This window comes from Amblyomma maculatum, chromosome 11 (assembly GCF_055883805.1).
Source record: "Amblyomma maculatum isolate TAMU_Amacu chromosome 11, ASM5588380v1, whole genome shotgun sequence".
Lineage (NCBI taxonomy): Eukaryota > Metazoa > Arthropoda > Arachnida > Ixodida > Ixodidae > Amblyomma > Amblyomma maculatum.
In genome coordinates this window covers 57,824,976-57,839,799 of record NC_139354.1, presented here as the reverse complement: position 1 = coordinate 57,839,799, position 14,824 = coordinate 57,824,976, and the positions used below count along the sequence as shown (strand labels likewise).

Here is a 14,824-nt window from a genome sequence, read left to right as displayed (position 1 = left end):
TCTAAATCCTCCTTGAATTCGATATATCCAGGTTCAATTGTACAGGCCAGACATATCTGCCAAAAGAAGTGTTAACTGTGCGATAATGTACGCAAATAATTGGGTTTCGTTCAGGACTATCTTTCCAAACAGTGCACCCCAGAAAAGCCGAGCGCCAGGCTGTGAGAAATCTTTCACCCACTAGAAAACTAGTGGGCACCCGGCACCACTGTTCACGAACCCAGTGTGCCTCGAATGCAAGGGGGCTCTCAATCTAGCGGGCTACCACTCCAATACACCATATCTCTCTCTCACATACCCACACATACATACACACACATGCACACACACACACACAAAAGGCTAACACTAGACCTGCAGACTGTCTGCTGAGGCAAGCAAAAAAGGTATGGTACAGTGCTGAGCATCCCAAAACTGCACAAGCACTATGCACGAGAGGCATCGTTGCGGTATGCTCCAATCAATTTCAACAACCACTGGCAGCTATAGGGACCGGACAGCTGAATGGGTGGCGCCGCCTCTCGGCGCATCGCTCAATCACAGGAATGCGCCGGCCCCGGCCGGCGCATTGCCAGCGCATTGGAGGTTACTGTTTGTCGTTGGTTTGTGTGGAAATTGGAAATCCTAAGGTCTAGATGACGTTGTGCCTGAATATATCCTGAAGAGAACAGAAAGTTGGGCTGGTTAATTGTGTGAATATGTCCAGTGAAATGAAGTCTGGTCGAACAAGGCTGGAGAAACGCGGTGCGTTGTTGGCTCCACTGGCAGCTACGCAAACTCGTCGGACGTTTTTAAGTCGATTCATTTCTACGGGTTTCCACAGAAGCATGAGTGACGGGTGACCTAAGCATGGTTCTTTGAAAGGCAAAGGCACGAATCTACGTATTTGGTTACTGTGTGGTCATGGGAAGCGCCGAATTTTTAAAATTCCGCTTGCTACCGGATGCTCTGTGCCTTCTGTTCCCCACGAGTGACGGCACGAGAGTCTCGGAACCGAAGCCGCACTCCTTCATCTGTAGTCACTTTATTGACAATTGGAAATCGAAGTAACCCAACAGCGTAAGTTACAACGCTAGCATTTCCCCGCCTGTGTACAAGAAAGCCCCAGCACGGAAAAAGAAAAGGCAGCTCCACCATCGTCGTTCGGGCTGCGTTACGACCTTCAGTGATGGGTAGAGACAATGTTTGTGCGCATACTTACGCTGACATAGTCAAAGATAATTTACTTTCTTCTCTTAACAGAAGAGCAGACAGGAGACATGAACAATCCCTATTGCCATGATCCTGTCATTTTTCCTCTTTTCGTTTGTCAACCAATGAAAATGCGCTGAGAGCTAGCTCTGCGTTGATACTCTTGGAATTTGTTAACATTTGTTTGTGGCATGTCCATTTCACCTAATAAAATCACTCATTTCACAGCTCAGTCAATACCGCATGGTCACAGAATCTGCTATCGGCTTCATATAAAAGTCGAACAAGAAAAAAAAAATACAACTTAATTTGTGGAAACGAGCATAAACGTAGCATGTTTTTTTTTTTTTTTTTTAATTTCGAAGGCCATGTAGCAGTTATTTTTTTTTTTTCGCATTCACGTTGCATCTGACGCGGCTTTACGTATTTTCTCAGCAGTGTTCATTTCCTGGCCCGCCTAAATACATGTGTTTCTCATCGGCGTTTTAGTGAACGTGAGATTTCTTGATTGTGGCGTAGTATGGCAAGACCGTTTTACCTCTCTCAGAAATTGATTCTAGGTATGGCCAATGTAAACAGATTTAGCAGCAGTCCGGCAAGCTGCAGTGACAAAGTTGTAAAAGGAATGGCTTTCAGTTATCCGGATCCCTTTACGTGCAAATAGAAAACTACATACATGGTCGTGTCCTCTCACACTCATCAGGTATCGAGGTCAGCTAGGTATCGGCCCCGTAAGTTCGTGGTACGCTGAGAAAGTAGACCACCTTAGCGAACGAGCCATCAGAGGGATTAATTTAACAATAGAACGCTTTCTTAGTTGTCGGTGGCTTATCTTACAACACATCACACTGTGTTTTTTTTTTTTCGATTGTATTTAACAGTTTGGCAGTATTGGACTATTGCCTTCAGATGTTCAAGGCAGGTGCGGTCAATCGCATTGAGCTTCCTGCGCTGAGAGAACGCTAGCAGGAAATTTAATTTTTTTTTCTTTTCACAACCTACGCAGCATGTCGGGAGAAAGGCATGCATAGTATAATATTTTCTAAGTCAATTATATGTAGCAGCTCCGACGTGTTCAACAAGAGCATTGCCGTATATGTGAAAATGATGCTGAGGTGGTATTACTAATTTGGCTTATATTATGATTAAGTTTGGCGGTCTCAAGGCCGGGTTCAGTGAGCTATTGTAGCGTAATTGTGCAGGAAGTCCTGGAAGTATATGTGTGTTTGCTATTCCAACCATAAATAGGATCCTACTTTTGTCTTGCTTGTTTATTTTTCTCCTTTTACAGCTCTCGTTGTAAGGTTGAAACTGGAATGTCTCTGAATCGTTTGAGCCTAGCTATTACCAAAAAAAGACGGGTGCAGAATCTTTTTCATTTTACATGAACGCTGACCATTACAACTACCACGCTACACGGCTCGGCGGTATTTGATCTTCAGGCAGATTCAGACTAGACCTAATATGAGATAGACGCGCAGTGCAGGCGCAATTCCCGTCTTCGAAGTCGCCTTAACAAGTGCCTAACGAAGGTTTCCTAGCGCATGGTGAAATCATGCGCGCGGCATTTTCGAGTATATATAACAGAAATACCATGCGCCGGGCGGTTTCAAAACAACAACAAAAAAAAAAAAAAAAACGCACACCCTGCCGAGAACGGCTTCTTTTTCAAGATTTCCCCGTCAAAAAAGACTCCTTGCGATTACTCAAAGCAGCTCAAAGCTCTCAAAGCCACACCGCAAAACGACGGGTAGGAACAGGCTCAAAAACGCCTCGCAGAACGGAAACGACTGCGCCGCTCAGCTGCCTCGCCATTCCGCTGTTTCGGCACTCCGCCGCGGGCGGCGCTGTTCCACCGAGGCGACGGTGGCGCCATACAACGGGCGCCCGGTCCCTATGGTTTGTCTATAGTTAATGAAGTCTGATAATAGCTTATCTATTGGCCGACTCCATTAACATAGTAACGCTGAAGAGGGCTTTATTGGAGGTTTATCGCCTCCATTACACGTAAACTGCTGAGCTACCACATGTTGTGTTATGACAACCTGCCAATCCGGCAGGGGGCGCTTCTTTAACGGCTATTAATAAATGAGCTGCAGCCGGCCTTATCAGTCGGGCGCCTGCACTGAACAGCTGGCATTGTCGTGTCATTCCTTGGACGTGACACCACAGTGGGTCAGAGTAATGCTGTTAAACTGAGTACACCAGAATGAAGAAAACAAATCAACAAAAACTACGGCTTGAAGTGCACACACTCACAAAGGCGATCAGTGAGAAAAATAAGCAGAGAGAACTTTACCTCCGAGAGTTCTGTCAGCACAGAATAGGCTTTCTGAATCTGCCGCTTGGACAGCTTTCCCAGAGGCATTTTGGTCAAGTCAATCTGCAAGGCACGGGAGAAGAATGCAGTAAAGTAGAGAAGAGGCGACTCCCTCAAAAGCAGCCCTTTGCCCAGCTCCCAACGTGTACATATACAACCGCAACGTGACTTCAGCGCACGAGGACAATCATCGCACCCACCTCAAACTCCAGCATAGTCTTCTCAAAGTTGTTCACGTCAAAGATGAGGCAGATCAGCTCTTGAACGGCTGCATGCAACTTGGAATCCTTGGTAGGCTTCAGCTGCTTTTTGTCTACACTGTCCTGAAAAAGAAAACACAGGGCAATGACAACACACTATTAAAAAAAAAAAGAAAAAAAAAACAGGTGTCCAAGAAACCGAGGCCAGGCCAAGCGAGGATAGCCAGGGACAATTTCCATTGCCATAACCTTGCTTGCAAAAAAAAAAAAAAAAAAAAAGTGTGAAGTGTAAAGACAGGGGAAGTGACTGAAGCCCTAAACTTAATGGATTGACAGCTACACAAAGCGCAATATATATAATACCTCCCCATCAAAGCAGAACTGCCACTCAGAGTGGCACAAAAGCACCTTGAAAAGAATTCACTCCAACTAAAGGCCTGCATGGAACTGTCCAAATAATGACTAGCAATTAAGAGTGTGCGATTATCCAAACTTTGAATGCGAATCCAATATGTTTGTCATGCAATTCGTATTCGAAAAACTGTTTTTGGTATTCTCCGCAGTTCACCACACTGCACAGAGTGCTGCGAGACTGAGCCAACGAGAGTACACTGTATTCAGCAGCCATATGACAGCTCCACCCGGTTTCATGCAGGTCCTGTATTTCCCATAAATCAGTTTACATAATTCTGTGCAAAATTAACACTGGATTTTTCAGTAGGGTATACAGTTATTTGCAATTCCAGTTTAATTTTATTTGCAAATACCACGTGAATTTTGAAATGAGCACGACGATTTTAATTTTCCATTCATTTTCTCACTGATCAAAAACAGTTGAACCTCGAATATAACAAAGTCCTGTTTGCAGCCAAAAATTTCGTTAAATCGCGAATTTCGCTACGACGAGGTTCCCACGTTTCAGCTGCCCAAATGAAGTAACAGGCTCGTGGAACACTGATAGTAGATGGGAACTTGTAAATTACGAGTTCAGGAAGCGAGAAATTCTAGCGATAATAGCTGTAGCAAGGGCACTGCATGTTATTTTGTATATAAGGAGCATAACGAGCGACAGCAAACGGGCGCGAATGCATTACCTTTCTTCGTGTGCGCAAAGAGGGAGGGCATCACGCACGCTGGCGCAGCTACCTTTGCGCGGCAATCTTTTGCTCAGGCCTCAGGTACCTGTACATAAGTACCTATGTACACGTAATGAACTAGCCTGGGACTTTCGCCACCAGCAACTTGAAAAAAAAAAAAAAAAACACTAGTTGTTAGAGCTTCCCTCCGTTGTGGTCTCCGTTGCAGTCCAGTGTATTTCTTGGCAGGGCACCAGGATTCCATGCAGGGAAAACTTCACCGAACTTCGTGTGCGTTGGCTCCAGAGGTGGAGTGAGGGGAGAGGGGGCAAACTTGACAGAGTGCCAGCGGCTTTGACAGGAGTGATGGCGGCTGGTTTGCTTGGCTCATCCCGTTGTTCAGTGCCTTCCTTTTATCACGCAGCTATAGGGGTGGGCGCCTTCCGCTGCCATAAAATCACTGAAACGTATGTAGCACCGAACCCCTTCTGAAGCAAATATGCTAAAAGCTCGCGTCATGATCGTGGCTATACTTCCTTTGATGACCAATAAGTGGAAGAATGGACGATTATCGCAAAAAAAAAAAGGTCTACTTCTTCCCTCGTATTGAATCCTCCTCTAAAACTGATGTTGATGTCGGTCAAATGCGATGTGTGTCGGCTAGTTTTAGTTCTCATCCCATTGTCAAGGTGACTGTACGAGGACCTCGTTAAATCCAAAAGTGCAGCCTAAATTTACTTAGTTAAATTGCAAAAAAAGTAAAAAAAAGCATGGTTTTTCAATAGGCCAGAGATTGGGAAATTTAAAAAATGCATTTCATCGCGAATTTCGTTACACTGGAGTTCATACATTTTTTTTCCCCACATTCGCATCCGGAAATTTTAATATTCGCACACCCCCACTAGCAGTGTAAAAAAGAAAAAAAAATGTGTGCCCCCAGGGGAACCACCAGCATTGCAAACAAAGCACAGCATCACTTATGTGCACTGATTGTAATGTGAAACACTTGAACGAGTGCAAACAGGCCTTGGAACCCACACCTTCCACAGTGGCATGGCAGAGTCACAACTGGCAACTGCTCAAATTAAAACTAGCCAACTTTGCATAACCACCCTCTACTGATACCGTGGCACCTTTCAAAACGTGAGGTGGTCTAAATTACTTGACAGCTAAGCACTACGGCGAACTCCTTCCCCTACTGCGCTGCAATGACAGGTGGCAACTGCAGCGACATCTGCAGCAGCCACCTCCACTGCGGCTTGCGTGAGGTGGTTACAGTGGGGATGACGGAGGAGCTGGAGACACCATGGTCAGGTTAAAGAGAGTGGGTGCAGCCGCACCGCCACTGGCTGTGAAGGCGCCTTAGTCTTGGTTTTGTTTGGTTTAGGAGGGTTTAACGTCCCAAAGCGACTCAGCCTATGAAAAGACACCGTAGTGGAGGGCTCCACATATGTATTTAGACCACCTGGGGTTCTTTAACCATTTCACTGCCGAGTTCTTTTGAGACTGCTGCACACTACTTGCCAGGTCTTTTTGCACATTAGCTGGGATATTTCTTGCGTGTTAGTTCCGTGGCCATTTTATGCTAGTAATGCACTGTGATGCTCTGCAGGACACGTTTGTTAAATACAGTGAAAGCTCCTTAATTCGAACCTCGATAATTCTAATTTTCGGATAATTCGAACTACACTACTTGGTCCGGCCAAGCTCCATAGAGATCTGTGTATAAAAAAGCCCGTTAATTCGAACGCGAGTCGGTTCCGCTACGGATAATTCGAACTACGCGCCGCCGCTTCTGGGCGGCTTGGCGCACATCAAGTGGCAAAAAAAAAAAAAAAAGAAACACCTCCGCGATCGGTAGGCATAATTAGAGGCTGCGCACGCCCAAAACGGGGACACAATAAGGAACCAGGTAAAACCATGGAAGAGTGGGTAAAACTTAAATAGCGCCATGACCGGCGTGGCGGCCGGCGGCGTTGAAGGGAGGGGACGCGGCCGCGGCAAGGTCAGTGCATGGCCACGCGGCTGCGGCTGCCTGCTCTCTCTTCTGCGCAACCTCCGTAGCTCGCAACTAAATACTCGTTAATTCCAACCCTGTTAATTTGGAAATAGGGATAAGTACTGTTGGCATTGTCCCAGCCAATGCCCATAAGAGGCTATGATCTCGGACTGGTACTATGGGTTAAAAGTTTTTTTGTTTTTTTTGCGATAGCCATCCATCCTTCCACCCATCAGCCGTCAGCGGAAGCATGCGAGTCAACCGCGATCATGACGCTGGCTTTTAGCACCGTTCGCTCCGATGATTGGAGTGGCAGTAGACGGCGCCGCCCGCCCAAGTCGCTCATAGCATGATAAAGCGAACATACTGAAAAGGAGGCTTGCACAACCAGATAAGCGCTGGCACTTTACCAAGTTCGCTTTCCTCCCCCCTGCCCGAGCTAAAGTCAAAAGATAAACACGGCGTTATCGCCGCGCAGCATCTTGGCGCACTGCCAAGAAATGTGTTGTGGACAGTGAAGGCGCGAAACAGAGGGACGCGCTAACGACTGAGGCTTTTATATTTTTTTTATTTTTTTTTATTCTTTATTTATTTATTTATTTTATTCAGATTCGTAGGCACAAATCGGGGCTGGGTGGGTTCATTATGCGAGCGAGTTCGTTACGCGACTAAATACGGTACATTTACTGTAGTACAAACGGTTTTGGTCAGTTTTTTCGAGGCCATTCGATAATTCGAACATCGGATAATTCGAACTTTTTTCCCGGTCCCGTGAAGTTCGAATTAACGAGCTTTTACTGTATATTTATTATGCTCGGCAGATTTCTCCTTATTGCTCGGATTCATAGGTGACAAGGGCACTTCCTCGCTGTCTTCATTTAACAAGCCATTTAAGTGAGAGGCTTCAGCGTTGTCACTTTCATTTGAATCAAATTAGTCAGCTCTTCCACATTTTCTTTGCACATCAAACTGCAGATGCACGTGTACCATTGTCCCACCATAGCTGCCGTGCTGTCAACGAGGAAGCGATGTGGTGTTGGTGATGATGGTGACGAAGATGGAGAAGCATGACATTTCTGTCGGCAACTCCTGCTTACAACGAGACGCTTCCACCCTAAAAAATAAGGGCTTCTGGATGGAGGGGACAAAAAGGCTTACAAAGGGCACATAAGCCTTGAAGCCAGTCCACACAACTACGCAACCCACATGCGGGGGAAGCAGAATAATGCCAACCATGTTGGTGTAGCGAGCGCCATTAAATTCGCGTGCCTTCGGTATTTGGATCAATCAAGAGTTGCAGCTCAGCGAAACCGCCCCCTCAATGGATAAGCAGGCTCGCACTACAGCGAGAGCCGCCACTTCTGCCTTCGTCTCAAGAGCAGTCTTGTGTTTCACCCATCCCTGCCCTCTGCCGTGCCCCTCCAATAATTGATCGCCGATGTCACTCCTTCAGTGCAGCGGCACTTTCAAGCTGAGAAACCTGTACATTCCTCACCTGCCCGTAGTCGAGCTCGAGCGGGTAGAACCGGTTGGGCTGCTTGACGAAATCCTTGCGCTCCTCCCACAGGTTGCCAGTTTTCTCCTCAAAGAGGGACTTGAAGTGACTCTTGGCCTCGTGCAAGGAGTCCATCTCCTCCACCTTGTGGCCGCCGACGCTGGTGCCCACACGACCCCAGGCCCGGAACACCCAGTACCTAAACAGAGAGGAGGAGGACAGCGGCCGCATACGTTCCCTCACACGAAGCCCCAAGCATCGCAAATGTCCTACACCCACGCGAAGTTCTCCAGGACAGCACTTGCTGCAGCATTATATTTAGCTACTGCCGCTGATGGCTACACGATGCTGCAGGCCATTCTTTATTCACAGTTAGGCATCCCTAAGAAAGCAGGGGGCGAAACTTAGGTGAGCGGATGAGGTTAAGAAGTTCATAGGGGTCAAGTGGATGCACCAAGCACAAGAGCGGGATAGTTGGAGGAATATGGGATGTCTTCACCCTGCGATGGGTATAGTCCAGCCAATGATGAATGATGAAAATAAGACGGCGACCGAGACAACACAAGGGTTCAGTCTCAACAGAACTTGTAATCAGAAGCTGTTGGGAAAACATATATATAACCACAAAAAGAAACAAAGCACACAGACCATGAGTCATGCAAAAACAATTCTCTGCTCAGGATAACGCATAAACTGTTTCTTTTTGCGCGTTACATTGCAGCAGCAACTTCAACTTGAAACTAGAGCTGCCAGTGAGTGCTTGTGTTGACTCAGCTTCTTCCTAATGTCTCAGACAGTTCACTTTTTGACCAATGATGCCATGGTTACTTCTTAGAGTATGCTGCATTCACTCTAAGCCAGCTTCCATCATAAGCTAACCTCGAAAGACCACAAAGGTAAAAAAAAAAAAAAAAAAGGCATCATCCTCAAATGCATATCAAAACAGAAGAAATATGTTTAACAGGCCCTGTGTAGGCACGCTCATTAGGAGCCACACTAAACGTTAATAAGCCAGCTTCCATCATAAGCTAACCTCGAAAGACCACAAAGGTAAAAAAAAAAAAAAAAAGGCATCATCCTCAAATGCATATCAAAACAGAAGAAATATGTTTAACAGGCCCTGTGTAGGCACGCTCATTAGGAGCCACACTAAACGTTAATTTGCCCCGATCACTAGATATGTCTCTCAGTCGTTTTTCTCATCTCAATATAGAGAAATTTCGTAAATAATTCCCCCCCCCCCCCCCTCCCCATTGCTTCTGGCTCATTTTAAATTTATTTGCAAATAAATATTTACCATGCTTCATTACTTCCCGTTTTTTTTAATATTTTATATGCATTAGCTTCAGCGCAAGATGAGTCATACCTCTGCCACAGCTGTGCTGCCATCAATTCGCCTACAGTGACCCTGATATGGTATACATTTGCTCACAGCAAGCCATCGCCCTGCTGCGCTTCTCCCAGTCGCCTAATCAAATTGCATATCAGACTGCTTTTTTCTTTTTTTTTTTTTTGTAGACAATACCACTAATGGCCCACAATGTGGCAAAACTGTGTTCAGCTAAACTTGATGGCAAAATATCAAGGCAGCCAGTCTGGAGCAGTTTTGGAGGAATATTGCGCTTTGGAGCAGGGTGGAGCAGGAAAACCAGTTTGCAACAGAATGAAGCAAATGGAGCAGCCCTTTCACCCCTGGCAAGCCATTCAAGCATGGTAGGAATAGTGAAGTTCCATTTCCCTTCTCATCTCTGCTGGCATCGAAAGAGTTAATTTATGTAGCCTTAAGTTGTGTGCATACCCCGATACTATCACGAGAGAAACAAGAAAACAAAGCAAGACAGCGGGAAAAAGTAGGGGGTTATGCAGGGTGTGTTCCTGCAATAAAATTTCTGGCCTGGGCCCAGTTTTTTTCTTTACCATGTTCAACAAACTAACATTTTTTTCTCCGTCTTAATGAGCCCTAATCAATAAGGTTTCACTATATTATAATACAGCAGTATTACAATTACTAGCTCACCGGTTCCTGTTGTCGCTCTCCAAGAGCTGCAGCTTGTAGTAGGAGTTGGTGCCGTGGCTTACGTCCACAAGACCGAGGACCGAGCTGTAGATTTCGTCGCCCTTCGCGTACACGTGCGCAACGTCAGTCAGGCCTGCAGCAGCAGGGGTAGAAGTATGCGCTTAGCCCTGGCATGCACAAAAGAGGTTCCACAAATTCCACATTCCAGTCTGCAGCAAGGGTGAAATGTTTTTACGCTTTTTTGGGAGCAATTTCAGAGAGAAGATTACACAATCTATGTGAACCCTGTGCAGTTCTATGAGACACAGACAAAGCCTAGAGAGAACCGGCACAATCCGAAGAAAGTTGAACATAGCCCGTCCGTTATGCAATGAAACCGGAAAAATAAAAACACTGCCTGAAGACATAATTCCACCTAGTGCATATGTATGGAGTATGGACTACTGTCTAACACATACTCGAGGATGGCTTCGTAAGACTAGCATGCAATCTCCCTCTGCCACAAAGCTGTCCAAAAAAAGAGGAGGTGGTGAATATGCTGTGGCCAGGCTTCTCCTCTATCGCCAATGTACATAAAATGAACTTCTCAGAGAAACTGCACTTACACCCAACTTAGACCCAACCTGTGTAGTCTGCAGGAAATACACGCACTTGCTTGACTAATGCTGGTCTCAAGTTTTCTGCCATCCAAGGAAAATGCCCCAGAGAAAAAGATGTGTATCTACTCTATGGAGCAGCAGTTTTTTAAGACTGCAACGGTTTATTTGTTCATGCGTTCATCTGCTCCCAGCAGGGGGACCCACATGGCCATACGTTGTTAAAGTCATGCCTCACAGAGGGAACAAAAATCCCTCACTTGCTCACAAGCATTAGCAAAGCCTGAATTAAAAAAAAAAAAAAAAAGTATGCCTTCAGGCACTGACCTGAGTCAGGTTCCACGGCTGCCAAGCCCTTCACAGTCAGCTTCATGGTTGAGGGGCCACTCTTGGAAAACATGCGGTCCACTGAACCAAAAGAGCAGGTGGCAAAAATGAAGTGACCAAGCAGTTAACGCCCCCCCAAAAAAAAAGGATTTATGTATACACCTCTCCAACAAGTGCGTGTCACTTGGTGTCGCAGTACTGTCCGCTGGACTGCTTTTTGCACTCGGTGATGCTAGCACGGTAGAAACCACATCGGAACCGGTTTTTTAGCAATCCAGAGGGAAAGAGCGAACGATATGGCGCCAACCAGCGGCCACTTGTTGGAATGGTGTACATACCAAACTAGCAGAATGCCTTTGCGAACACTTCAGAAGCTCTACAACAGTAGGAAGGAACTAATGAAGAAGAAAAGAATTAATGATGAGCACTCACTCTGAGACTTGGACTTGTATTTCTCAATCTTCGAACCAGCCTGAAAGAGAAGAGAGACGTAAAGACGTCACTGCACAGGGTTTGCAACACGCAACACAAAGACCACAGAAAAATGCAGCCCCACATTACAAACCAGTATGCGAAATCATAAATATGTACCGTCTTTGCCAAAAGTAACCAGGCTTCTCAGCCATGTTATAAAGCCCTGGAGCTATCCCAAAAGAAAAACATGGTCCTCACCGATAAGAGCGAGTGGCTTTCTTCCTGTACAAGTGATCAAGAATTTGAGATGTCCTGTAAATGCTGTACTACAGAGGTAAGGATCACATCTTGAAGCCTGGTTACTTTTGGCAAAGACGGTACATGTGATTAGTGATACTAAGTTATAATTTTGAATTGAAAAGAACAATGCCAACCATAACTGGCACAAGCCAAAAAAAAGAATTGAGTTCGAAATCTGTTACAGGACTCTCCCCACCCACCAACCACTCACCCCCAAAAAGTTGAGAGCGTTCTCAAAACTAGTCAATGCAGGTACGCTAGACTCCTGTTAAAACAAGCTCAGTTAAAGATGAGCTCTTGGATAAGATGTACAAAATGAGACGATTTGGTTGAGTTCCTCCTGGACTCAAGGTACCAATATAGTATATACGAGTGTGTACGTGCGTGTGTGTGTGTGTGTGTGCGCGTGCATATATATATATATATATACCTCTTTACAAGAGACACTCAAGGGAACCCAAAAAGGTGTCTCTTGTAACCAAAAATTCCTACCAACTCGTATGTGTGGAAGTTTAAATTCCCTTATCTAAATTCTGTTCCGTATCAGTGTCTTGTTTTTGTTGCAATATGTCAGGAACCAAGAAGGAGTGGCTCCTTTTGACTGGGAAGTCAAAATGTCCTTATTGTTTAAGATGCTGTCAACATATTCCGGTGTGACTGAAACAACAGGGACATTTTGACTTCTCAGTAAAGAGGAGGCACTCCTTCTTGGTTCCTGACATGTAACAAAACAAGACACTTACCGTATTTACTCGAATCTAACGCGCACCTTTTTTCCGATATATCGTGTCCAAAAATTGGGTGCGCGTTAGAATCGAGTACGACCCTAAATCTCCGACATCATATCGCCATCGGCATTTCAAAATGGCCGCCTGGTATGCACTTCGAGCCTACTAGCTGGTCTAGCTGTCTATGCCTAGCTGCAGTAGCGTCCTTCGTGTGCTTTGGTACATGTGCTTTGGTTAGCCTACCCGTTTTCTGCGATTGACCAACCAGTATGGACGTGCCGAAGATTCGTCGAGTTCATCATGATGCCGCATTTAAAAGGAAAGTCATCGTGTGTGCAGAGACGGACGGAAATCGGGCCGCATCACGCGCATTCGGAGTTCCGGAGACATGCGTGCGGGACTGGCGCAAGCAGAAGGAAAAGATTTTCGGCAGCAAGGCTACACGAAAAGGTTTCAGTGGACCGAAGCAGGGCCGGTTCACCGAAATAGAAGAGCGGCTCGCAGAATATGTTCTAGAGCAGCGAGCGGCGCAGCGGCCAGTGACGACGGACCTGCTCCATGTCCGGGCGATGCAGCTAGCCCTACAAACAGGGCTAACGCGGAGCGACTTTAAAGCGAGCAGGTGCTGGCTGTCTAATTTTATGAAGAGAAAAGGCTTTTCTCTTCGAAGGCGGACAGGGATATGCCAGAAGTTACCTGAAGAGTACGAAGAAAAGCTGCACAGTTTTCAGCGGTTCGTTCTAAGTTTGCGCCGCAAGTACGGCTACCACCTCGGCCAGATTGGAAATGCCGATCAGACACCGCTGTACTTTGACATGCCTGCCACCACAACCGTTGAAAAGAAGGGGGCGAAGCAAGTGCGCGTGTTGTCTTCCGGCCACGAAAAAACACGCGTCACCGCAATGCTTTGTTGCACCGCGGATGGACACAAGCTGCCCCCGTATCTCATATTCAAGCGCAAGACGCTCCCGAAAGGAATCGTGTTTCCTAGTGGCGTGATTGTGCGCGCCAATGAAAAAGGTTGGATGACAACGGACTTGGTCGCCGACTGGATCGATAACGTCTGGCGCAAGAGACCCGGCGGCAGTTTGGGCCTGCGTGCGATGCTTGTGCTCGACGCTTTCAAGTGCCATCTCGACCAACGCATCAAGGACAAGCTCGCTGCGTGCAACACCGACCTTGTCGTGATACCAGGTGGCATGACATCGCAGCTCCAGCCGCTCGATGTTTGCTTGAACAAGCCAGTGAAAGATAGGATTCGGGCGCTCTACACCGAATGGCTTGTGAGTGGCTGCCATGAATTCACTCCCAGCAACAGAATGAAGCGTGCCTCGCTGCAAGAGTTCACTGGATGGGCGAAAGATGCGTGGTGCACGATACCGTCTGCCATGGTCATCAAGGCCTTTAAAAAATGTGGCATATCGAATGCCATGGACGGCACCGAGGATGAGATGCTTTGGTCCGTCAGCAGTGACAAGGAGTTGTCTGACAGCGACGACGAGTGAACCTTGTGCCGGCATAGTGACAATCTTGGCAAGATAAGCCGTTTTCTTTTGTGCGTGTTTTTTAGTGCACCGAGATTAAATCTTTGCTTTTCCAAACGAGACGAAGTTGTATTGCTGTATGAAAGCGTTAGGTGCGCGGTACTCTTTTTCGCGGAGAACGGGTGCGCGTTACAATCGGAGCTTTTTTTTTTTTCGGGGGTGGGGGTCACGAAAGACGGGTGCGCGTTACAATCGAGGGCGCGTTAGATTCGAGTAAATACGGTATATGGAACAGAATTTAATTAAGGGAATTTAAACTGCCGCACATACGAGTTGGTACGAGTTAGCTGCGTTGCATGAATGTACCTGGGTTAGTTGTGTCTCGCATAAATAGTGAAGAAATTACTCTAGGGACCTACAAAAATTGCCCTTAATAACGGAGTGTTTCTTGGAACCATGTCTCTTGTATGCAATGTTGTTAACATGGCAAACATAGGAAAACCAACCAAACTATTTTCAAGCGTCTCTTATAACTGAGTGTCTCTTCTGACCATGTCTCCTGTAACGAGATTTTACTATATATGCTTAAGACAAACTGTTTCGAATCTGCTTTGATTAAGAGAAACTTTTGTGGCTACCGCGAATCACAACAAACCCACTCAAAGGCATCCCAAAAA

The 14,824-nt window shown here is 46.2% G+C and overlaps 1 protein-coding gene across 1 annotated transcript in view; it reads right to left on the bottom strand.

Moving 5' to 3' along the window:
• LOC146173857 (poly [ADP-ribose] polymerase 1-like) overlaps window positions 1–14,824 on the bottom strand; it is a 52,551-nt gene that overhangs the window by 9,861 nt on the left and 27,866 nt on the right. The window contains exons 13-18 of the mRNA XM_084583837.1: window positions 11,654–11,693; window positions 11,222–11,302; window positions 10,299–10,431; window positions 8,282–8,480; window positions 3,712–3,834; window positions 3,491–3,574 (exon numbers count right to left, since the gene is read on the bottom strand). Of these exons, the coding sequence (XP_084439963.1) occupies window positions 3,491–3,574; window positions 3,712–3,834; window positions 8,282–8,480; window positions 10,299–10,431; window positions 11,222–11,302; window positions 11,654–11,693 (660 nt within the window). The remainder of the gene's footprint in view (window positions 1–3,490; window positions 3,575–3,711; window positions 3,835–8,281; window positions 8,481–10,298; window positions 10,432–11,221; window positions 11,303–11,653; window positions 11,694–14,824) is intronic.